At 34.9% G+C, this 26,764-nt stretch overlaps 1 protein-coding gene across 4 annotated transcripts in view; it reads left to right on the top strand.

The window, feature by feature from the left end:
• Positions 1–26,764, top strand: part of LOC149065606 (twitchin-like) — an 834,903-nt gene that overhangs the window by 498,415 nt on the left and 309,724 nt on the right. For all 4 annotated transcript variants that reach the window (XM_089253452.1, XM_089253454.1, XM_089253453.1 and 1 more), the window contains 5 exons: positions 2,569–2,850; positions 13,779–14,075; positions 16,207–16,509; positions 20,364–20,645; positions 21,724–22,023. In XM_089253452.1, coding sequence (XP_089109578.1) covers positions 2,569–2,850; positions 13,779–14,075; positions 16,207–16,509; positions 20,364–20,645; positions 21,724–22,023 — 1,464 coding nt within the window. The remainder of the gene's footprint in view (positions 1–2,568; positions 2,851–13,778; positions 14,076–16,206; positions 16,510–20,363; positions 20,646–21,723; positions 22,024–26,764) is intronic.

The raw sequence follows: 26,764 nt of genomic DNA on the forward strand, positions 1-26,764 counted from the left end.
AAAAGATGGCCAAATCCATTGTTCTGTCACTTTGGTCCCCTCCCGAAATGAAAGTTGGTCCCCCCCCCCCCGAACGAAATTTCTATCTACGCCCCTGAAAGAGGGAATATGTGTTCGCTTATGATTCATACATTATTATAGCTAATCAGTATTTTACCAAGCTATCTAATGGAAGAATTCACCAGAGTTTTAAAAGAGGAGTCATGTGCTATTTTACTATTTGGGGTTGCTGGTACACCATCGTGGTCCATATCAGTTTTTCTTGCTTGTTGTGTTCTACCCGAGCACTGCAAGCCTGAATTTTAGAATTTCACAATAGTGTTGTAGAACGATTAATCAATTATTATAATATTATAAAAATATAATCATATATTTCAATATGGTCAATTATATAACTATTGTAATCAGTTACAGAATGGGTTGTCATTTCACATGCTATGTACATGCATCGCAAATTTAAGTTGTTTCTTTTCCAGAAATAAAAATACTTCTCCCAATAACTGCCATATTTTCATGGGGTCCCATTAGTGGCTGTTGTTGGGAGATTTTGATTGATAATTTTATTTGATAATTACCTAATCACTGCAGTTTATAAGAGAGAGGTAACATTTAAGTTATATTCTCAAAAAAAAAACCAACTTAAATGGATTACTTAGAATAAGTAATCCATAGTAATGCCTAAGTAACACATTCACGATAAGCAACTTAATGGTGAACTTTATTCAGATATATACATAAACGAAAATACATTCGAACACATGTCTAATAAATATAACAATGCTGTTGCAAGAGAAAAAAAAAATTCTATATCTTATTCCTTTAGGTCTGCTGGAAAGACTTTTCAATCCCTTGAGGCTGCATAGTGTTTGTTTGTAATATGTGTGTATGTATTTTTTGTGTATTATATGTTTGTATTCGTGTAGCACATGTCTAAATTTGTCTATTACATGTTATAAAAAAATGTCAGTGGACACTTTGGATATTAAACTCTGAATGAATCATTTTGTAATTTCGGGTATAAACATAATTCTTCAACTCAAATTTCCAGTGTAGATTTAGTCACAGTTGTTTTGAGGAGACAGACATTTTTTTTTTTAAATTTTGATCACGTTTGTATTATAAAAAGCTGTAAATGATTTGTAACTTTCACAGAATATTTTAATTGCTTTGTGCAATACTTCTGTGCATTTTGATGAAAATAGCACATATATTCACTAAGATATAACTATTTGTTATAAAAATTCTAATTTTCATCATGTTTTTTGCTTATAACATTCAGACTTTTCAACCAATTTTCATGAAAAATGTGGTTTGACAATATATGGGACATACTGTAAAGAAATTTAAAATATGACAATTTGATATTCAATGAGATATGAACATTTCAAGTTAATGACTTTTAATTGCTCGTGCATAGGAATTTTATTGCTCGTCTCTCAATTTTATTTTTTTATAATTGGTTGTGCCAGCAATATGTGGAACTTATTAAAAAAGTCTAGTTGAATGTCACAATATTTCAGAAAGATATAGATGATATAATGAGCAGCAATTTCAGTTACTTGCTGAACATAGCTGGATGATAAGGGATTTTTCACAAATCAATATTTGGATTAATTTCTGTCATTTGATTATCACCTTCAGTTTGAACATTTTGGCATCATACATTAAGCACTTGTGTTTAATTAACATTGCTTGCATTAACATTGTTCATTCATGCTTAAGCATTTGCCCCATATAGCATCAGACACGTGTCTTAGCTCATTTGCACAATGCTGGAGGGGAATATTTCAATTCTTGAAATAATCAAATGACCAAAAATAATCAAAATACTGGTTTGGAGAAAACCTCTTATTATTTAGCTACTTTCAGCAAGTAACTTGAATTTCAGCTCACTATATCACTGACATCTTTCTGAATTTTCATGACATTCAACTAGAGTTTTTTTATTAGTTTCACCATTTATCTGGCACCCAAATTATGAAAAATTAAAATTGATGTTTCCTAGGCATGCGTAATCAAAAATCATTTACTTAAAATGCGCATATCTCATTGAATATGAGATTGTCACATTTTGAATTTCTTTACAGTATTTTTCATGTTTTGTGGCTAATTTTCTGTAAGTTGTGTAAAAATTGGTTGAAAACTCTGCATGCTACAAACAAAAAACATGCTATAAGAATTGGAATTTTCATAAAAAATATTTATATATTCATGAACATAGGTGCTTTATTCAATGAAATGCATACAAACGTATTACACAAAGCAAGTAAAATAGTCTGAGAAAGGTACAAATTATTTATAGGTTTTTATGATACAAGGTTGATCAAAATAACTTTTTTTTTAGTTTTTCTTCCTGTAAAAACATTATCACCAAATCTGCACTAGAAAGTATGAGTTTGAGCATTATGTTTACATGCCTTAAATTACAGAACAATTTATTCAGTAGTTTTTTAGAAATTTGAAAAAAATGTCTAAACTCCAATATGTCCACTGACTTACAACTTTATAGCATGTGTGTCTACACATATTTTTATTATTTTATTAATATGAAAAAAAATAATCTTGCAGTATCTCCAAGAATTGATCGCAATGCCATGATAAACATTCGCCTCAAAGCAGGAAAAAGCTTTGAACTTAATGTTCCAGTTTCTGGCGAACCACCCCCAACAAAACGATGGACATTGGAAGGCAAACCAATCACAGATGACTTAAGATGGTTTTTTACTAATGAAGACTACAGAGCAATAGTAAAAGTGAAGAAAGCTCTCAGAGAAGACAGTGGTAGCTTAGCATTGACTGCAACAAATGCCAATGGCACAGATACTGCTAAAATTACTGTTCTCATCTTAGGTATGTTTTATGCATTCTGTATATTGCTTTTCAAATACTGTACTTTTTAGTTTTAACCAGTGCCGGCTTTTGATGCATGGACCCACAAGAGAAGAGGGTCTCAAAGAAAAAAAAAATGAAGTAGTTGAATTTTTCGGGAAACTGCCAGGCAGGGCCTCAGAAAAATCACTTGGCCCGGGGCCTATGATGTGCTTGAGGCAGCCCTGGTTTTAACTTATTCAAAAGTAAAGTTTCTCCCAGATATATTAACTGCTTCAGATTGACAATGACTTCACTAGCTGAAAAATATTTTTTCGGAATAAGCATGGTTGTGAGAAAAAAATTTCCAAATTATTTGTAACTGCTTAATATAAGTACTGCATTGAAGTATTTTTCTGCATCCCTTTAAGATTAAATTCAACTTTTTTTAATAGAAAATCTGCTGTCTCTATTAAATATATTCAGTTGTTTCTTAAGTTACAAGCATCTTGGCATGCAAAAAAACCAAGTTATGAGTGAAAAATATTTTATTAAAAATGCTTCAACTTATGCAAGCGTAAAAAATATTTGTTTACACGTTTGAAACATAATAGAAAAAAAATCATGCATCCCATAAGGCACTTTCAACAAGTTACAGCTGACAGAAATTGATGCACTGCACTGTGTAAATGTCTTCCAAGAAAAAATTAATTTTCATGTGTATAGAATCTTGTTATTTTGGATCTGTTTATATATTCTTCCTACTATTGATGTGTGTTAGTGTAAATGATTATGACCAGAATATTCAATTGAATTAAGACACATATTTAACAGAGATTTAAACACTTGGAATGGGAGACAATATTTGTTGTTCAAACTTGAGCAGCCATGTTTTTTCTGCTGTTGCCAAAACTCCAAATCTGAATATTTGACTAATAATCTGTTGCCAGATACCAAAACAGAAATAAATAAATCAATTGTTTGTCCATTAACATAATATTCTAACACATTCCCTTGTTAATAAAACAAACAATTCCGTTACAAGTCCTATTTTTGTGGACAGTGTCACTAATCTTGGCTTGTGCAATGGCTTCATCATCATATCGGCCAACTGATTCTCTGTAGACCTTTTGTACCTTTTGACCATCACTTCTTCATGAATGAAGAAAATCTTAATGCTAATGTGCTTGTGTGGGGATAGAATTGTGGATTTTGTGTGAGTCTTAGGCCCTCCTCACACGGGGAAACTAAAGTTCGGCAACAGATAAGAGAAACCGTCTCCCGAAGACCAATACGTATATCGCTCTAGACGCCCTCACACGAGGAAATTAGCGTCTTGGCGACAAAATATCGAACGCGACTCCGTCACTTGGCGACTGACATGCTAGTCGCCGCCAACTTTTGTTGAAGAAACTAGAGAAACTGCCTTTGGCATTCATTCATATTTTCGTCATGCGAGTTTGGACTCATATTGAAAAGCAATCCAGAGTATATATATAATAAATTATCAGTTGAAAGGATATAATGAAATTTCTTCAGAATTTCAGTTCACAGGTATACGATTTCTTTATTTAAATTGATATTATTTTGAAATTATAATGAAATCAGGGGCGTCGGAATTGTTTCGAAACTGTGGGTGCTCGTCTTTAGTTTTATATCGGAAAGTTTAATTTCTTAATCAATTCTGGGGTGCTCGGATCCATGCCACAAATTACCGTGGGTGCTTGAGCTTGCATCCCTGGCTCTGACGCCACTGAATGAAATGGTAAACCAGGACTGTCATTTCAACTTTTTTCGAGGGGGGGCAAAGAACATATACTCACTGTATGTACATATATATACTATTTATAGTGTATTTTTGAAAGCTGGGGGGCAATAGCCCCCTGATCCCCCTAGATGACAGGTCCGTGGTAAACACATGGGCCCACCCGGGCACTCCCCCGCATGGGCAATTTCAAAAGAAGATGGAGCATCTCAAAAATTATACCTGGTAAAAAATTTCAGGAATAACCAAATGAATTTGCCAAGTAGGATCTCAGAAAAAAAAAAATTCATGGCTGGGAGCCCCCATGTTGCTCTTAAGACGGCCCTGGATAAGAACCTGCAGAAAATTTCAAAATACTGTCTACTTTTACATGTACCTAAACAAGCACGTGTTCCCCATCCCAAGGGATGGTCCCTGATTTTCCCCCTTGCTTGGAATGTCTGTAATCTAGGTCACGTACACGCACATCTGTGTGTGGGAGTATTCGCGGAAAATCATTCCTTGAAACATAAACAACAATTCATGTGTTGTTTGTCTTTAGTTTTGCCTATAGTTTATTTTTTGCCTCTGGGAACCAGCTTTCGTCGTTTCATCTCATGAAACTTCTTAAAATTCTGCGTGACAATATTTTAACTAATAAACAATAAAAATATATTAAATCCAACATATATAGGTACTGAAAGGCACATTTATAGAGGAAAAACAGACATTTTATTGCGAATTTTTTTTCCGAATGAAACATGAAATTATACTAAAAAATTATCTAATTTTTACCATTTTCTTGTCATTTCAAAATGATATCAATTTAAATAATGAAATTTTGTATTTACCTGTGAGCTGAAATTCTGTAGCAATTTCACATATAATAGAAATTATTTTTCTTATTTATTTGTTTCGATTTTTCCTAACCCGGTTAACAATATAGTACCGGAAGATAAGAAGGGAAAACTAATAGACTGGGCTGTTTTTACTCAGTTTCCCGGACTTTGAATATTTTTTTAGTAGCGCCATGTGAGGGAGAACGGGCAACTCGACTCGTTCTAGTCAACTCAACTCTCAAGTTGAAGCAACTCGAGGTCGATTTTAGTTTCCCCGTGTGAGGAGGGCCTTATAGCTGCATTATTGTCAATTTGGATCTCTGGCACTGCTTTAAGTTGTACAACTGCTTTGTACATCGTTTGCAACACCAAATTGGTTCTTTACAACATTCATTTGCTGCAACAATTTCTGTTTCATTGGTTGATGTTGCTACTATAGAATGTCGTAGACTGAGCCATGAGATAGCTCTACCGGCATACAAGTTCATCACTACTGTAATTGAGTAACCAGTCTTTTCACATCCTCCAAAGTCAGCATCACTATAGCATTCTAACACTATGGGTATGTAGTTATATCTGTAGATAATGCCTTTACTTGTGGAACTTGCAATATATCCAAGAACACATTTGACTTTCACCTAATCTTCTTTTGAGGGATTTTCTAACTTACATGAAAAAATTCCGACACTGTATGCTAGGTTGGGTATGGTGTCTGCCGTAAGATACATGAAAGCTCCAACTACGTCGCTGTAAGGAAATGATTCTTCTCTGCTGATTCAGAACCATTTTCCTTTGACGACTCTTTCAAAATAGGTGTATGAACTGGTCTACAATTTTCCATACCAAATTTCTTCAACACCTTCTTCGCATATGCTTATTGGCTAATTTTGATGTTCTCGTTGGAAAACTTTTCAATTCACAATCCTAAGAAGTATGTTTCTGGTTTACTGGCAACTTTCATTTTCATTTTCAACTGTTTGATGAAATCTTCAGCTTCTTGCTGATCAGTTGCTGCGACTAGGCCATCATCAACATATAACGCTATGAGTAATTTTCTGTTGCTATGATCTCTGATGTGCAAACAAAGATCAGATTCACTTGCTTTGAATCCTAGTTTCAACAAAAAAATCTCCAAAACATGTGTTCCAGCAGCGAGGGTGTTGCTTAAGACCATAAAGACTACACTTGAGTCTACACACATTCTTTTTGTCCCATCATTATAATCTTCAGGTTGCTGCATATAGATGGTTTCTTCTAGATCACCATATAAAAATGACTAATTGAGTCAAATGTAATTTCTCACTTGCTTCAATACTGATTATCAAGCATATTGTTCCTAACTTGGTTACTGGACTGAAGGCTTGCAGAGATGGCAATGATGTGCTATAGCTCATCAAATACCCGGAATTTCAGTAAAGGATGCATAAAAATTTAGTTCGCGCGTCCAGGGCCGTATTTATGTTTTTGCCGACTGTGGGCCCATTGCTACCCCCTCCCATTTCAGTCTAGCTCTTTACCCCCCCTTCCACCCCTCCCATGCCATTACTAATGAATCATAAACAAACAAAAGATAAAAAAGTGATACAGTATATATTAGCGTCTAAATTTTACTTTTTTGTCCTGTATTCGTATCCTATTCTGATCTATGATTGTCATATAGTGGCGGGGGGGGGGGGAGGGGATGGGTTGCTCAACCTCCGGCATGCAGGCATCTACACATCAATGAAAAACACTGATATATCTAATTGGAATGTATGGTGTATACATTCGAATATGAAAGTATCTCATCACCAATCAGTGGTGCAGAGATACTTTCTGCGTACTTGGCTATAGTCTAGCAACAAAATCAATAATGCATTACACAATATCTATACCTATTATCTTTAACTGCACCTCCTAAAGTGTATTGTGAAATGATGAAATACTTTTTCAAAATTGTTTCGGGGACCAACTAAAATTCTAGACAGGACCTGCCAGTGGTTTGTGCACTCCTGTGATTTATATATATAAATACTTGCATTACTTGAATATACAGTGTCCCACAATCACCTGACGATTTTCACAATCGGAATAGCAAGAAAACTGTGACAGATATTAAAGTCATTCTTGTGGAATGTAAATGTGCGAAGTCAGGAATTTCAGCTACGTTATTCATGTTTCAAGGGATGGTTTAGTTATTAAAATAAAATAAAAAATGAATTAACTTTTTATATGGACGCAACCCATGCCCAAAAACAAAATTAAAAAGTTGTTGCCCTGTCTCTTCTGATGCCAACAAAGAAATTTCCACGTTTCTAAGTTGAATATTCGCAGAGATATCCAAATCCGTATCCGTTAGTTTTTGCTGCTTTTTCCCCAACTTTCCTCCAATTTTCGAATTCAAATACAGTCGGATCCTGTTATATCGAATATCTCGTTGTAATGAAAACTTTTCCAATCCGTCAAATCAGTTTACATAGGAACAATGTATTGCACAATTCCTGTATAATGAAAAGATAATCTGTTATAACGAACCCGAAAACAAGTGTCTGAAAAAAAAGCGTGCATCTCCATCTACTCTTTCAACTTTTTTGAAAAATCGGACGAAATTGAAATTGCAAATTTAAACAGTAGTTAAAAGATCCCATAGGAAAAAGATCCAACCTTCGAATTTCCAAGATGTGGATGCAGCTGTCTTTACCTGGTTTCAGGACATTAGTTCCGAAATGTGCCAGTTACCGATCCACTCATAGGAGAGAAGGTTTTGGAAATCGCATGCGCTTTTGGATGCGAAAACTTTCAAGCAAGTGTCAGCTGGCTGAATTGTTTGAAAGAATGGTATTGTGTGGTAGCAAAATAGATTTGCGGGGAAGCAAACTCAGTTCATATAAAAAATGTGAATTAATGGAAAACTGGTGAAAATGTGATTAAAGTCACACGATCCTTCTGATATATTCAACTCAGACAAAGCCGAAATCTTTTTCCAACTGTTACCCAACAAAACTTATTTAAAAAAAGCAAGTGCATTGTTGGCAAAAACTCCAAGCAACCTTTGTTTTGCTGCAACATGAATGGAACCGAAAAAAGAAAAGTTTTGGTGATTGGCAAATTTGCGAATCCATGATGCCTGAATAACATGAAATCACTGCCTTGTAATTACAAATCAAGTCGAAAGGCATGGATAACTACAAGAATTTTTAATGAGTGGCTAGTTAAGTTTGATGGAAGAATGAAGCGAAAAAATAGAAAGAGATCCTTTTCCTTATCGACAATTGCATGGCACATGTTGAACCTTCAAAGTTCTGCAAAGAGTGCATTCTCATTGAATACATGCCTCCTAACTGCACATCTGTTTTGCAACCATTTAACCAATTCATAATTAAGGTGGTGAAAGGAAAGTACCATACGCAACTGCTGGGACATATTCTTTACCAGCTTGATAATAAAGAAATGATAGTGAGGCCTGACGTCAAGCAAGCTGTGGATGTGATAAACCTGGAAATATATCACTCAAAAAGTCATTTGTAATGGGTAGAAGAAAGCATATTTAATCCCAGCAGAATTTGGTTAGACACACTGAATAAAGCTGATGAAAGTGCATCCACCGATTTGCAGCCTTTGTGGGAACACACTGCAAAAGAAACGTCTGTTCCGAATGGATGCTGGGTGATTTTTTTCTCTGATAATGACGTCTTCACTTCGGAACCGTTGACGGAAAATGATAGCGTTCATGTGATGCAAGAAAACAATAAAAAATCGCTTGCGGACAACAGTGATGAAGAAGAGCTTCCACAAGAGTGGTACTTGCTTTGGTACCTACAACATCTGAAGCTTTAGCTAGTTTGGAATTCTAAAGCGCTATTTATCAGATCAAGAGAACATAGGCAGAGATAGACTTGGAAGTGTCTGGGGATGTGAATTCATACATACATATATACATTAGATCAGCCAACTCCACCTTTGACGCTTTGACACCCACGCCCCCCCCCCCCCCGGTATCTTCGCCCATGCAAGAGAACCTTCCAGATGATTAGTTTGAGACAGCGTATACTTTAGTGGAATCTGTTGTTTCCTCGACTTCCGCAATACTTGTATAAAAAAATGAAAACATAATTGCAGATTATTTGCCTCTAAAATGTTAATTAAGTGAAACTTATGCAAAAAACTTCAATACCTAATTGATTTGAGTTGCTTAGTGTTATTTTAAAAATTGAACTTCATTCTTTGTATTATCTAAAACGTAAATAAGTAATTTTTTCCTTAGAATCAATTCTGCTACAATGAATTTTTTTTTTGGCGCATGCTAAAAATCAGGAATTTCCTTTATAACAAAATTTCATTATAACAAAGTAATTTCTTCGGTCTCTTTGAGTTCATTATAACGGGATTTGACTGTATCTCAGTAAATACTTAGAAACAAGGAAATTCTTATTAATTAAACTTCTTTTGTTTCTTTCATTTTTGTTCTTTTCCCTATACTAGTTTTATATTGAAAGCTACATAATAAAAAATATAATAATACATACAAAGATTATGTAAAAAATTCTTTGAAAAGTTAATTTAGTATTTAAATGGTTAGAATAATACAAATTTTATAGATTTTCTCCAGTTATACTGAAATCAATTTTTGTGAAATTTTTTCACATGATAGTCAAAAATGAGCCATGTTTAATATGAGTCACCAAAAATGCATCACGAATGCATCATGGTTTCCAAACCATGGTATGTTCATAAGTTTCTAGACAATTTTCTAAAATTTCAATTCCACAAATCTGAATGATCAAATTTATTATATTAAATTGATTCTTAATACGAATTAATGTGGGATTTACTGAGTGGTAAATAATTTTTAATAATTGCACCAGGCCACGAAATTCCTAAGCCCGGCCCTGGGCGCTGAGGAAGAGCATTATCCTGCTATTATCCTCCCCGTATATCTCCACTTATAGGTTTAGGCCGATTGCATCTACTATTGTAAATATTCGACAACCTATACCAGGGCGTCTTTTTGAATTTAGAATTTGAGTATTCAAATATTGGGATTGCAATCATGGATTTCGTTTGTGGCAAGAAATTCTTGATTTTAAACAAGTAAAATAACAATGAAGAGCTCATATGCAGTGAATCCCACTTATAGCATTTTCAAAGACTTGTCATGAAAAACGTTGTTGGCGGGAAAACACTTTAAATGGAAAATGGAAAAATTTTGGCAAATTTTGATAAGTGTTAGTGAAGATTAGGACTACAAAAATAAGTTGTATCAAGTGGGAACGTTGAATGGAATATGCTGTAGTAATTTTAAATTAATCTATATTTTCAAATATAGTTCTAACGAGTTTCAGAATGTTTTTTATTTTTGTGAAGCCCATTACTTGATTCTTTTACTTCTATTAATTTACATTAGTTTAACAGAAACAGCAATAAAAAAATTCAAAAAATGATCAAAGTTATAGAATTGCAATGTATATTTGATAAAGAGATGATGAAATACTTTAAAAGTATGACAAAAATGTATGTTTGCTCAATATGGTTCAAGCCACAATGAAGTGTAAGCAGGTGGACCGCGCTAATTATCATTAATGATTTATAAGTTTTGTCAAATTAATTAAAATGCAATTCTAAATGGATCGTGTTTGATTACTAGAGCCCAGAAGTTCAGACAAAATGCCATAAATGCCTTTTTGAAATTTTTCTGCTATAAATACCTATTTTAACATAGTTTTGAGTTTATTGGTGCATTTCAGAGGCCATAATATGCAAAAATTGTATATTTCAAGCATTAAAAACAAAAGAAATGCTTTTTAAAAACTTTTCCAACTCTCAGTATTAATTTTCATCAGAACATTCCTTCCCCTCTCTCAACTCCATTTAAACACGAATAATTTGACAAGATGATAATCTGGGAGATTGGGAACGTGATGTTGCCATGAGTTCATTGTACTTTGACTGGAGGTGTTAGCACAGCTGTTCTTGACCTCTTTTGACTCACAGAGCCCTTTCTAGTCAAAAATTTCTATGGTGGCGCCGATAGGCCTATTTTTTATTTATTCATCAAAGTTACTGATTTATTTATATTATTTAAAATATTTATGATTATTCTTTCCAAATTTACTGTTGTTTTTAATTTTCCTCAAGCGACAGCGGATCACCTGGGGAGTGCACGTGGAGCCCGGGGCTCCACGGAGCATCGATTGAGAACCACTGTGTTAGTATATGGCCATGGTCCCCACAACGGTGGAGCTGAAAAGGCTCCAGCCCTGCGTCCCAGGACAATTACTATTAAATTATTAAGGGGCACAGTAAAAATCTTGAAATTCTGATCAGTCAAAAAAAAACTTTCCTAGGAAGTTCCAGAAAACAGGGCTATCTTAATGCATAGGGCATACTGAATAGTGCAAGCAGGCACGGATCTGGAGAAAGGTGTTTGGGGAGCAATTAATTTTGTAGACTTGTTAGATTGTCCCATATTTTATGGAACAAACAGTTTTTCCCTCATGTTTTTGGCTCTTGAGAGAGATGATCACATCCCCCCGGATACGCAACTGAGAGCGGGTTGATAAGGAACTTCACATTAATGAGACGAAGTGCGAAATAAAATAATTTCTAATACATGAAATAATATTTTGAATCATGGTAACTGGTACTTTTATAGGGTGATCAGCCCACAGAATCTTTTTCACAGGGCCCATGGTGCTGTTAAGACCATGCCCCTCCCCCCCATAATTTTGAAAGTCTGACAGGGCTCCGGAGTCCTTAGTGGTATCTTTGAATGGTATCTCTATCAGTATTTTTTTTTTAATATTTAAAACTATAAAATTGAAACTATATTGAAAAATATCTTCTTGAAAGTCAAAACAGAAGCCAGCTATAAATCTTTGTCTGGGTTCTGTCAAAAATCAACGCTCTGTTCAAGGATGTGGGGGCTATGAATTCACTACTAATGTGTGGCTGTTAATGAATCAACATATTTTTTTCATCAATAGAATAAAAAGAATTTCAAGTTCTTGCTTTTTAAAGCAGTTATTGTAAAATATTATATGTAGTCAATGCAACGAAATCCAGTCTTACGGTCCCTAATACAGTTGACGCTCGTTATAATGACCATTATGACAAATCCCAAATTTTTTCTATTTCTGCCCTTGTTATTTTTTATCCAATATACCAGTAAAATCCATTCACTCCATTACAACAAATGAACTCAGCTCGGTTCGCTGTTGCACATTACCCGTCATGCCAGGAAACATCAAGGGAAATAAGCATGCCAGGAAATTTGATTCACAGATTCTGGAAAATTCTTTTTTAAATACCTTTATTATAAAAATCCATTGGAACCGCTGAATACATAATATAATCTTTATTAAACCTCGCTTTTCCCGGCATATTGGGATCAGACCAGACCCAAAAATTCAAAAGAATTGTGTCCCTCAAATTTGGTGGATAATACGGGGGAAAACAGTAGATCTCAAATCGAAATTTTTAGCAGAAGTTGACTGGGAATTGTGAAAAGCCAAAATAGCTGAATCATTAAATTTTCCAAAGAGTAAATGTACTTTGTTCAACATAATTAAAAACCGTGATTAAATTAAGAAATCAGAAGATTTGTGGTTTACTTGTTTGCGTCGTTGATCACTAGAAGGGAAATTCTAACAGTAAGAAAAGGCTGAGAAGATCTAAATTTTATAATTTTTTGAAATGTTTGATATAACAACCTCCCAATATAATGTTCGTTTTCTATGGAACAAAGAGGGGTCGCTATAACAAGCATCGACTGTATTTTGCTGCCCAGCGTGACCGTACCTTTTGCACCCGCTTAAGTCTGGTCTGTATATATTGTTGGAAGGCAAGCCGACAGAGAAAAATGGAAAAATTTAGAGGAGGCTACTTCCAGCAGTGGATTGAGAATGGGTTATGATGATGTATTATTACTGTAAAACCTCTCTCTTTGTGGACACGGGTGGGACAAAAAAGTTAATTTATGAAAGTGAGATGACCATTAAGCAGGGGTTTGAAATGCATGCTTTTATTATACAAGAGAAAATTATTATTTGGCTGTAAAAGAGGGTTGACTGCGTCTGCTGGGTGTCCGTTAAGAGGGGCTTTACTGAATTTCTTTTTAATTTTTCATTTAGAATTTAAAAAAACAGAACAGAATGTAATATGTTAAATTAAATAATATCCAATTAGTATTTTTAAAATAAAAATTAAAACCTTATGAATTTGTAGTTTTGTAAAAAATTAGCTCAGGAGTGCCCCCAATTATTACTGTTTTGTGAAGGAAAACCCAATATTTTACTTGAAGTTATATGGCTGCAGAGGCCATTGTTTACTCTAATACCAGATATTTTATCTTCATTGATAAACAATATTTTATAATTAAGTACAATTAGATATCCAATTTTTTTCTCCAGATGTGCCACTCGCCCCTAAAAATCTCCAAATTAGTGATGTTACCAAAGAAGGCTGTATGGTCTCTTGGAAACCCCCTGATGATGATGGAGGAAGTGATATACAGCATTATACAGTTGAAAAGAAAGACATGGAGACAGGAAGATGGGTTCCAGTAGATGAGACCATCAACACTTCCCTAAGAGTCGACAAACTCATAGAAATGCATGAGTACTTGTTTAGAGTGAAAGCAGTGAACAGGGAAGGAAGTTCTCAGTGGACCATGACTAGGCAACCTATTGTAGCTAAAAATCCTTTTGGTAAGGTTTGATTTTTTTATTTAAAACTTTTATTCCATGGATTTAATCTGATGTCCATTGAAAGTTTATTAAATTAGCATTCATGGTTCTTGTACTTGGATTTACTATATCACTCTCATTGATTGAAATTGAAATTTATTTAACACAAACACATCACAGTTAACACAAATGCAAAACACACATTACATTCTAAATAGTACACCCATGGGTTTTCACAATCTGTTCATGGTTCCATGATTTGTATAGAATAGTTTTTATATTTGATATTTAATCAAGAATCAAGTTATAATCATTAAATATAATTAACACACACACAAAAGACAAAATATACACAATTTTGTGTCTTCTTGTTTGAATCTATAATCACTATTGCAGTCCTGGAGATTTTATTTTATGGAGATTTCATGGAGTATCATGGAGGTTTTTGAGATGCATTGTTAATTACTTTTTGCAAAGCATTTTTGACCTTGTCAATATTAGAGTCATATTCTACACCCCAAACTATAATAGCATATTGTATATTTGGTACAATACAAGCAAAATATATAGTTTGAAGAAAGATTGGGGAGCAAATTTTTTTCAATGAGTGGATTCTAATACACTGCTGGCCACCCAAATTGCAACACCAAGAAAGACAAGAGATATCGCAACAATATTTATTTTGTAGATAACATGTTGACCAAGCATCAAATGATTAAATTTATAGACTTCTGTGAAGTGTGGTTCCTGCCAAAATCAGTAGCCAGAGTAGCCGCCATTGTTGGAGATCACCGCTGCCACACGCCTCGGCATTGATTCAAAGAGACTTTGGATGTGTTCTTGGGGTACAGCAGACCAAGCAGCTTCCACGCGTTGCCAAAGTTGATCTGGTGTGGCAGCTGGGGATGTAATCTGGGTCAATCGTTGAGCAACCATGGACCACATGTTTTCTATCGGTGAAAGATCCGGAGAGCGAGCTGGCCAGGAAAGCAATTCAATCTGGCGATTGACGAAGAACCTTTGGACAATGCGTGCCACGTGTGGTCGCGCATTATCCTGTTGAAATATGGCTGTGGGCAAGCCCTGAAGGTAAGGAAGGACAACTGGCTCCAACACCTCGGAGATGTAGCGCTGGCTTTTTAAAGTACCGGCAATGCGTACTAGAGGAGTGCGAGAGTGATATCCAATACCGCCCCATACCATAATACCCGGTGCAGGACCAGTGTGGCGGTGCATAACGCAGCTGTTCAGCATCCTCTCTCCACGGTGTCTCCAGACTCGAATCCGACCATCGTGGTGTTGCAGACAGAAGCGTGACTCGTCAGTAAAGACAATTTCATTCCATTGTGCCGTCCACATCCTTCTTTCATCGCACCATTGGCGGCGGAGACGTCTGTGGTTCTGCGTCAAGGGTAGACGAAGCAATGGACGTCTTGCGGACAGACCACTCTGCTGTAAACGGCGTCGAATGGTACGCGCAGACACTGGATGATGCGGTACAGACTGAATGTGCTGTGCTATGGTTCGTGATGTGGCTGAGCGATCCGTCACTGCCATACGCACAATACGCCTGTCATCACGTGAAGTGGTGCACTGAGGTGGATGCGATCGAACACGTCGGTCCGTCGTACCCTCCTGCATCCAACGATCACAAATCCGCATTACAGTTGTTTGGTTTCGTCCAACACGACTACCCATTTCCCTGAAAGATAATCCACAATCTCGGTAGGCCACTATCCTTCCTCTGTCGAACTCGGATACTTGATGAAAATATGATCGCTGTTTTCTACGAGGCATAATTGATCGTTTTTTTGAAAAAACCACAAGAAAAACACAATTGCCGTACTTCAAATCGTCGAAATCTCCAAGCCTTAAATAGCACTTTGAAGTGGCGTCACAGGCGCGCGTGATGTGCGTCTGCGCGGAAATTCTAATCATTTGCATATCTCACCTCCACTAATGCATGTTGTAAATTTCATATTATTTGCATGCTTCCTTCAGGGTGTTGCATTTATGGTGGCCAGCAGTGTATTTTTGCTATCTCTTTCCAGTTCACATAATTAATTTGTTTGCAGTATTTTATTTAAAATATTTAACGTTTACAATTTATATATATATATGCACATACATATACATATATATATTGTTTCAGATCCTCCAGATAAGCCTTGTGCTCCAGTACCAGTAGACTGGGACAGTTATTCTGTGGAACTTGAATGGCGCCCACCTCTGAAAGATGGAGGTACACCCATAATCTGCTATATTATTGAGAAAAGACTGAAGGGTGCACCTATATGGGATGAGGGTACCAGAGTTCCAGCTGAAGTAACAAAAACTAAAGTTGGGGACCTGAGAGAAGGGGAAGAATATGAATTCAGATTGATTGCAGTTAACAAAGCTGGACTTAGTGAACCCAGTGAACCAACTGGGCCTGTTACCGCTAAGCCAAGATTTTGTAAGTTACATTTCCTCTGCATTGTGGTATGTTAGCTAATTGTGATTGCTCTTATATACTGTGATATAGACTTGCAAAAAACTATTTAAAGTTATTAGAGATAAATGCATGTACCAGTCTGATAAATTAATTTGAATCTAATTTTGTTTAGATTTAAGACTTATTCCTAACAACTAACCTTGTGTGTTAATGAATATATTATATCAATATCACTCAAGAGTCAAGTGTTTTTCATATTGTCTGGCTGAATGAACCTTATACAGTATTCTTATTTCTATCTAATCTTATCCTTTTAAGTATGGACCACATCATCATTGCCAGAACAGTACCACAAAGAATATGCTGTTATTGCTTACAGTTTGGTACCAATATTGGTACTGTCTGGGAAATGAAACTTTATATTGTATGTGTTTGTCTAGTGTTACATAAGTAGTGTCTGCTATATTCTAACTTGCAAGTGGGAAATTGCAATGCATATGGAATGTACAATTTTATGCTGTGGGGTCTGCTGTCACTGTGGCAAGAATAGTTTTTAAAGGAGAGAAGCAGACTTTCATTTTTTTTTCAAATTTGGAAAACCACACCAAACAATTTCAGCAGATAACTAGTTTGCAGGAACAGGGATTAAGAATGCAGACTATGAATGAAGTCCAAACTTTTAGAGCTAATAAGTTATGAACCTTATAATTTTCATTATGATTTTAGTACATTCACCCTCTTCTGTGTTGGAGTAAATGCAGGTTACTGCAACTGTCAGATAATGAACCTAGTGTTTTATAAATTTGGCACTGTCACTTTTAAGTTACTCGTTCACGTTATATTGAAAACTATATTTTATTTGCTAAGCAAATTTGGTTTTTAAAGGAATATTTAAGCAGAGTTTTGCAGATACTTACATGAAATATTCATTAATAAACTTACTTTCACACTGAAGCATTTCAAATTTTCATTTATTGTCAAATGATTTATACTGAAAGCAAACGAGTTGAACAAATAAGAATCACTATTGCCAACGATGGCATATTTGACATTCATGAAAATTTTGTATAGTTTTTATAATGACTTTCCTATATCTGAAGCTGGCCGTATTTCATCTAGAGAAATATGGAAAATAACGATCCGAAATATGTGAACATGGCCAATTCTCACAAAAAAACATTTCTAGACATGGGAGTAAGAAATAGAAGGCTACTGCAAATTAGTGAATTAATGAAAAAGTGTATTATGAGAAAAATGTTGAACATGACAAATTTGTGAGATGAATAATTGTATTGATAAACACTATAATAAAATTTATATGTTCTAAAAATAGTCTTCATTTTTAATTTCAATGAAGAATAAGAATTCTAGATAAAGATTAATTGAAAAACAGGACAATTTTGTATAAAGAATATCAAGACCGCCAAAACTGATGATAACTTCCACTTGATTAACTCAAGTAGACTGACTCCAGTCAGTGTGATGGTGGTTATGCATACAGTATATGAAGACACAAACACCAATACCATGTCAAAACATAATAGAAGTTATTGTTTTTTCCTTGCTATTTGTCTTTAGTGGTAGTTCCTCTTTATTGGCATATATTGAAGAGCTAGAAAAACTGATACACCTGTTCAATTCTGTAGCTCCAATACAGTTATGCAGAAGTATAATTGAGCTTCTTGTACTCCACTAGCTAGCAGAAGTATTCTATAAGGTTCCAATAAATTCTGTATAACACAGTCCATAGTTCTGTTGTATATCAAAGTGCTTGGTTTCTGTTTTGCACAGCTTATTGCATACCATCTTAATTATGCCTGGTTAAGATTTGAGACTTCAGTCTCATATGTGGATCTCTCAAAAAATGATTGAATGACTCTAGATTTGCATGACAGTGCATTATCTAGTTGTGGAATAGGTTGAACATGCTAGAATGAATACAGCACATGTATGAGTGTAAACTTTCAGAATAAAATATATTGATGTAGCATTTACCATGTCACAGACGCTGTGAGCCATTGTTTTCCAAACTTTTGTTTCATAGTCCTCCTTTCATCAAGTAGTTTTTTTCTAATCACCCCCCTAACTCAAGCCAACCCATCCTTTACTAAACCTATACCCAGTGGTGTAGCCAGGTTTTTGTCAATGGGGGAGTGAAATTATGAAAGGCACCTTTTTTTCTGTTCCTGTTAAGGCCGCAAATTTAAAATAAGGCGTTTGTTGAAATTTCATGAAAAGAATTAAGTTAAATTTATTCTTTGTTTTTAGTTTGTTTTTTATTAAAATTAACTACATTTTAATTGATTTAATTTATTTTTATTTTTTAATCAAGTTTAAAATCTTAAATAATAGTTTAGTTTAATTACAGTTTTCTCTTCGAATCATTCCATCCAATGCACATTTGCTGCAGCTCATAATTTAAATTTTACAGACAAAACATTTTTTTTCAAAAACTTTCTGCAATTACTTTTTCTCTTCACCTCTGAATTGGCATCCCTCTTATCATGGCGTCCTTTGCAGCCGCATGAGTCTCACAGACCTATAGAGCCATTCTTGCATAGAGTGTATTTCAGAACATTAAACAGTAAATAATCCTTTTCCTGATTTAATCACAAAAAAGAACCAACGGATGAGTTAAATAAGAGGAAAAAAACATGAAATTCCTAACGTGCTTCGACGCACAATAGGTGCTGTCTTCAGACGATAAATATAACCACTATCACACTGACCAGGGATCCCATTTAGATGGGTTACCAAATCCTAAGTTGAAAAAATATCAAGCGGTCTATTTGAGTTCTGAAATCGTGATATTTTTTTTGCTGAGCAAACTGGAACTAAGATTTGGTAGTCAACTTGAGTGGGATCCCTGGTCAGCGTGATGGTGATCATATATGTTTTTCCAGCTTAGTTATGTTGGTGAGCTACCTGACATTATTCCTAAGCTTGGAGGCCGTATCTTATTTAGAAATAGTAAAAAGACACTAAAGAAATAAGTCGTATCTCAAAAAACTGTCAAATTCTAAGGAAATTGGCAATATCTCAGTTTCCTTAGTTTTTTGAGATACCCTTTTTCGGTATAGGATGGCAGTATTGCCAGGGGTGGCTCAAGCTTACCTGCCACCTGGGTGCAAAGTCTCATGTGCGTGTCAGTCTTGCCTGTGTGAGTGCCAGATCATTATTTACACTTACTCTGTAAAGAGAAAGTATAATGAGGCTACTTTCATTAAGAAATTTATTTGAAATTCATTTCTGTGATCCAGGGCTGGAAAAGTAACAAGCCAAATTTTTCCTTTGTCTTTATTTTATTTTAACGTTAAAGAAAAATTATTGGGGGAGGACACCAAAATGCTCACTTGTTTCCCTTGTGAGTGAGTACATTCTTGTTTCTGGTATTATGATTCGAGGTCCTGTCTGTTCCCTTAAGTTTTCTCAACATCTTTATCATCAAAGTAAGGCTCAAAAGCATTATACCATGTCATTTACATTTTTACTGTTGGAAATCTTTAAAATTTTTGATATCCAACCAAAGCCCAAGCTGCAGCCCAGGTGCACCCCACCCCTTGCACCCCTACCTATTGCTGTATTGTAACATTTTCTTAATATTCACTGTTAAAACAAAACCTAAAAAATAATCATCCACTCCTTCATTTGATGCTTTCCGCGACCGTGTAGTTTGCAGAATTTAAGGTTTGGCCCTGTGTATTTGATAAATAAAATGCAAGCAACTTTTAATGTCAAGTCCTTTTATAAGTACTTCATACTTATAAAAGGACATGGCATTTTTTAGTATTCTGTTATTTTGTATGCCATGATGAATGAACTTTCAACTTAAAAACATGATAAAGCTTTTTAATAAATCTTTTTTGTATTTTTAGTGGCACCATCTATAGACCGCTTAACTCTCATGGACCAAAAAGTGAGAGCTGGACGTCCAATAGTATATCAAGTAGCTATAAAAGGAGAGCCTACACCAAAAGTGTCATGGTCAATTAATGATAAACCAGTGGTTGGAAATCCACGAGTGGATGTCACAAGCACAGTTTCTCAATCAGTGCTAGAAATACTATGTTCTGTGAGATCAGATTCAGGAAAATACACATTGAATTTAGAAAATGGTTCAGGAAGATTATCGTCATCTGCAGTTGTCACAGTAATGGGTAAGTATCTGTATAGCAAATTGTGCAATCATCTTACTAGTGTTCTGTATGCTTCGGTGCATTGGTATTTGTGTTCAGCTAAAATGCACAATGCTTAAAGCGTACAAAAGCCCCATTTACATGGGAAACAAAAAAGCTGTTATTTAACCAGCAAGAAGCTAAAACTAGCTAAAACTCAGTCATACTGCATTGTGATGTCATACAGTTTTCTTGCATTCACAGCACAAAGGAATATGGGAAAAAAGATGCAATTTTTTAACCTTTTTTTCTCCCTAGCGGGTGCTGTCAAGTAAGTTCCAGTTCAAGGAATTATCTAGCTTATTGAGATCAAAACATAAAAAATTGTGAACACTATCCACGTCAAATGATAGAAACAGCACTGCATTTAGACAGGGCTGCAATTGAATACCCTGTCAGGCAGAGGAAATACCATTTTACCATCCTATTAGAATGTTGGAAAAAAAACCCCAAATTAAAACAAAATGTACCAAATCGCTCATGATGACTGGGACAGTCATGCCATGCCTCATTGATCACAGTGGTCACCGTAAGCTTTCTTTTTGTCTACAGAGGCATTTTCAGAAACACCCCTGCTTTGAGAATGCTTTAAAATCTCTCTAAGATGTAAAGCTGGGTGTGTCTGGTCTTTCAATGTTCAATGTTTACAGAGGCAGGAGGATGCTGCAAGAGACATCATATTTATAAATTCAGTGAGAATGATTAAGACAATGTGTCTGTGCATGCACACCCACCCACACACACACACAATTAAATATACTCAGTTAAATTTGAACCTATAGGTGCTTATTCTGTAGTGTTATTCCATATTTTAGCTGCTTATTGCCTGTGAAAGAAAATCAACATCATATTAGGTTTATGGTTCTATTGTTCGGCTCAACTTTTTATATTTTAGAATGATAAATATTCCAATTTGATTGAGAATTCACTTACATACCTGATTAGATACCAATCATTTGATTAGATTATGACTAGAATATATAAAATGTATAGAAAAAAGTTCCTTTGTTATAAAAAATATTAATGTTTAATTACTTCTGTAAATTACTTTTTTTTAAAGATCGCCCCAGTCCACCTGAAGGTCCACTTGAAATGAGTGATATTACCCAAGATTCTGTTTTCTTGTCTTGGAAACCTCCGAAAGATGATGGTAGCAATCCAATCAAGCATTATGTTGTTGAAAAAATGGACACATCAAGAGCAACTTGGATGGAAGCAGGAATTTCAACAGGAACTGCCCTTAAAGTTCTCAGGCTGGTTCATCTAAAAAGCTACATATTCAGAGTAATGGCAGTGAATGAAATTGGTCAATCTGATCCATTAGAAGGACAAATTCCAATTATTGCCAGAGATCCATTTGGTTAGTGATGTGCTGTATTGTAATATTTTATAATTTTTTAATTTATTTATTTTGGTTACACTTTTATATTTACACCAGGGCCGGTCCTAGGAATTCTGCCACCTTGGCGAATAACATTTTGCCACCCTTAAGATACAACTATTTGGAAAGAGTTTTCATTTCTCACCTCTATTACCTTAATGCAGTGGTTCCCGAAGTGTTGGTCATGACCCCCCTTGGGAGGAGGTAACCTTGATGATTTAAGATGTCATGAGAGAATTTCTTAAAGAAAAGCATCCTGATGAGAGTAAATATGACTAATCAATATAATAACTCTTCTTTAAAGGGGGAGGGTGGTCCGATAGTAGGAGCACCTATTTAAATTTTTTCCTATCGGTTTTTGGAAAAATATCTGCCCTTCAAAGGATTAATTAAGCTATTTAGCACACACTTATATATCATATAATGTATTTAAATTTGACCATAAAATTTACTAAAAATAATTTGAAGAAAAATCTTATTCAACCAAGTAGCACAAATGTGCTTTTGCACCACTTTTTATGACAAAACATGAAAATTACATAAATTAATATTTATTCTGAATCCAAAGACGAAAGTTATTTATTGAAAATCCAAGAATCACTCTCCTCATTTCTTAGTTTTTGAAATCGTGATTCTCCGCATTATGTTGCCTACACACACGTACCATAAAGATAAGTTTTACCTACTTTTTTTATTTATACGCCGCTGGGATATTTTCTAGCGGAGTGACATCCGGAGCTCATATGTTTGTGACCAGAAGTGTAGTACGCGAGAGACAACATAAGGGGCCCGTGCCCTCCCGAAGATGATCAAAAATTAAAATACAGAAAGAAAATACTTTTTATACTGTATATTATCTTTATCCATTTATGTCAATTGAAAATGCTTTTTAAAGGTTAGTGGCTTAAAATTTCTCAGGGAGAGATTCTTTGTGCTCCCCAACCCAATATGCCCTCCCCCCCCCCTATAAAGGCCAATCTAGCATATGTCAGTACTCATGACCAGAGTGCAGGGTATTGTAATGTGGTAGGTCCTCTCATAGTACAACTTGGGTAATGCAAATTCTATCAGCAGCCATTGTACAGCTTGATCAATGTTTAGTGCTGCATAACCTTGATGGTCCTTAGCACCAATAAAAAACAAACTCCAATCCGATCTGAAGATGCAGATGCAGTCTCAAATGGTTGATGGCACATGTCGCAGCTAATCCGTCGGAAAAATACATTTGTTTTTGGTGAAGTGCTGTTGGACATTCTCCAAAAACACCCTCTACTGCCTTTGCTATTGTGATTTGACTGCAAATTCTATGACCAAAAGTGCTTGTTTAGGTGTCTTATATCACCTCTCAAAGTTTGTAGCAAAATAACAACTGTTAAAATTTCAAGGCAAATCTGATAATTTAAATAATATTATTGCTTATAAAATATTAATGAATATCACATCATACTTTTTTTTTCACGTTGCACACTGATCAAAATCCAGTTGTTAATTTCAATCAATGAATTCTAACAGTTTTACTTGATAGGCAGTGGAAGGGGTTCTAGTTCATTGATGTCTTTGTCACATGTAATATAACACTGTACTGTATAATTCTTTTCAATATTTTTTATAGAAGGCATATTTTATTTGCTGATGAATTTTTATTTTTACCCATTTATTGGTTATGGACAAAAGTGCCCGAAAAGGCATAATTTTTTCATGCCAAAAAATTTTATAAAATGTATGAATGCTTCAGGGATGCCGGAAAAGGATGCATAAAAATTTGGTTCACAAGAAGAAAAAAGTGGAGAGAAACCTCTCCCCAACTTTTTTCTTCCTTTTACCATCTATCATGATCGCACAACCTTGAAAAAATAGTTTTACTACTTTGTATACTGTACTGTATTGTATTGATGTACACGCGGGTTGTTGAAGAATAAGATGATGGATATCTAGTTGCTTCCCTGAATGAGGAGCCATGTACAGATTTTTCAAATTTCTGAGTTTCTATTCCCATCGGGATTTTTCCCCTCTGGTTACATACCAGAAGTTACGGTACTTTTGCGGCTATCTGTCAGCATTCAAAAACAGTGTCTATATGGCGAAATTCGCCTTGTTCCTACAAGATTGCGAATTATTTAGTTAAAGTATATGTCAGAGCTCTTGTACGGAAACTTTTTTTCTGGGTATGATTATAGTCAAAGATCTCATCTTATGATATGCCACCCAATAGTTTGACAATCATAGGCGGAGATAGACTTGGAAGTCTGGGGGGCACGGTCATTATTGTTGGGGGGCAAGATGATGGTGATGTCGATTCATCTATACATATATGCATTATATGTGTCGACTTCACCTTTGATGCTGCATGCCCCCCTATGCCCTCCGTATCTCCGCCCATGCTGACAATCTACTACCTCATGCCAAAGCATCAACTTTAGGATTGTCTTAAGAGTATCATGGACATCCCAGGCAGGTCATGTTCAGGTGTCCTTATCTGGTTGAAATTCAAAGCCTACCAATTTACATATTTTCTCTTGAAAAAATCATAAATCATTCTGCCGGTTCTTAAATAATCAAGAGACCCCCCTATGCATCCAATGCATCCTGTGGGGCCAGTGAATTAAAAAAGCACTAAGTGTCTTCACTTATTATTCTATAAAGTTTTTAAAAATCAGAGAAAAAACCTCTTAGAATAGTTTGTTTTGAATTCCTACAGATGGCAAAATGCTATCAAACTGTAAATTTCTTAAACGCGAACGTCCAAAAAACCTACTCCTTCTTAAAATTTGAATTTTCTAACCGGAAGCTCCAGAAGTTCATGAATGCCATTGAAGACATTTATTCAAAGGAAAGTTAATTGGGAAAATGTTGATAAAGAGTGAAACGATCTTTAACATAAAAGAGAAAGAACCTATTTTTTTTCTGAAACCAGCTTTTCTAGAGATATGCGAGACTTTTTGGAAGAGTAAGAAAGAAAGGAGGTGTGTTGAGATGAATTGTGCATTAAATAGCAGAGAGTCTAATAGCATTTCATCACTGAAAAGTACTGTATTTATCTGCGCTTTTTTATCCACTTGTGCTTTCCCTTTGAAATTAATTATTTGCCCAAAATTATTTCTATGTGTAAAAATTTGCAAGAAAGAAAACACTGTCATGAAAAATGCCGCCGCTGTAATCATGCTGCCCTAGGCATCTGCCTTGTTGCATCATGCCTGGCACTGGCCCTGGTTTACACTTCGTTGTTATTTTTATGGCAGTTTTCTTCTTCCTATTTTATATTTGTTTTGCAATGTAGATTTTTTTTTTTTATTTCATGCTTTTTGAAAAATTATTTCTGATGGTTCATCTCTCACAGCATGTACAATCTTTTTCATAGTCTTGTTAGATCCTTTTATGCTAATTTTCTCAAACATCTGCTTTTATACTTTACCGACTATCTCAAATTGTTTACACATCAGATATCTCGCAACTGTTTAATTTAGAAACATACTTTCAATCACAGTTTTTTTTTCAAATAACATGCAGTTATTTAAAATATCTCGAATTTCCTGAGGGGTAATTTATGTGGAATACTTGAAAAATTAATTTCTTATGCAGACCCTATGTGCTGAAATTTCTATTTACTGAAATATGGGTCCTGCTCTGAAAAGTTATTTACAAAAAACTTATGGCTGTGTTGGCAGGTTTGAATTGACTCAAAATTTATAATTTTTAGGAACCGCACACAAATTATATCAGGTTATTGGTTTTTATTTCATTCAGATTATTTTATTTTATATATTTTGAAATAAAAAATTTTTTCATCGCTCACTGTGTTAGGCACTTTTTATCCCAATTGGAAAAAGTTATAAAATGATAATTATTCAACCTTTTGAGGACCAAGATGTGAACAATACTGAAAGAGCATCTGTTGCTGCTTTGAATTATTGGTCATATGAGAAATGGAAATAAAAAAGGTGGTTTCATTGTGAAACAACTTGATTGGAAAGGATTTATTATTAAAATTATTAAGTGTGAAACTGTTTTATTTGTTTAGTCACAATAACAACTAAATTTTACAAACTTTGAGTTTAATTTACATTTTTGCAATTTTTGAAGGGAATTATCAGAACAAGACTCATATTACACTAATTGGAAGTTTTGGCATGCAGAGTCTACATAAAAAGTTGACTTTCATATTTTTTCAAGTTCATATACTGAAATACATGACCCCCCACCCTCCCAGAAAATTTAGGCTATTTTAAGTAACTGCATGTCATTTGAAAAAGAATTTCAATTGGAAGCATGCTTCTAAATTCAACAGTTGGAAAAATTTTCACTTTGCAAATAATTTGGGGCAGCCTGTGTTGTGGTTCTTGTGTAGTGCAAGTATAAATTGTTCTACAGACATATGCATAATCCAAAACCTCGTATATCAAAGCAAACTTCCCCACAAAAAACTATAGAAACTCAAAATAATTTGTTCAACAGCCGTCTTCCTCACATCCCCCCCCCCATTCTATATCACACAAGTCTCTGCTCTATATCTTTAGAAAGAATTCTAACCATATAGTGTGGGTTGATTTTTTTAAATATTGTATTTTTGCTTGTTTATATTGGAGGCTCAAATATTTTAAGAGGATGAGACAGTCTTTCAGGGAATTGTGATATGAATGCCACTCCTGTAGTCAGCGGAGTCGTAATGAATGGGCTCATAGATTCATGCGAGTCAAACGAATGCCCATAAAGTATTGAAGGT

This window comes from Pholcus phalangioides, unplaced genomic scaffold (genome assembly GCF_987345545.1).
Source record: "Pholcus phalangioides strain wild (caught in Gottingen) unplaced genomic scaffold, Ppha-v1.0 ptg000039l_1, whole genome shotgun sequence".
Taxonomy (NCBI): domain Eukaryota; kingdom Metazoa; phylum Arthropoda; class Arachnida; order Araneae; family Pholcidae; genus Pholcus; species Pholcus phalangioides.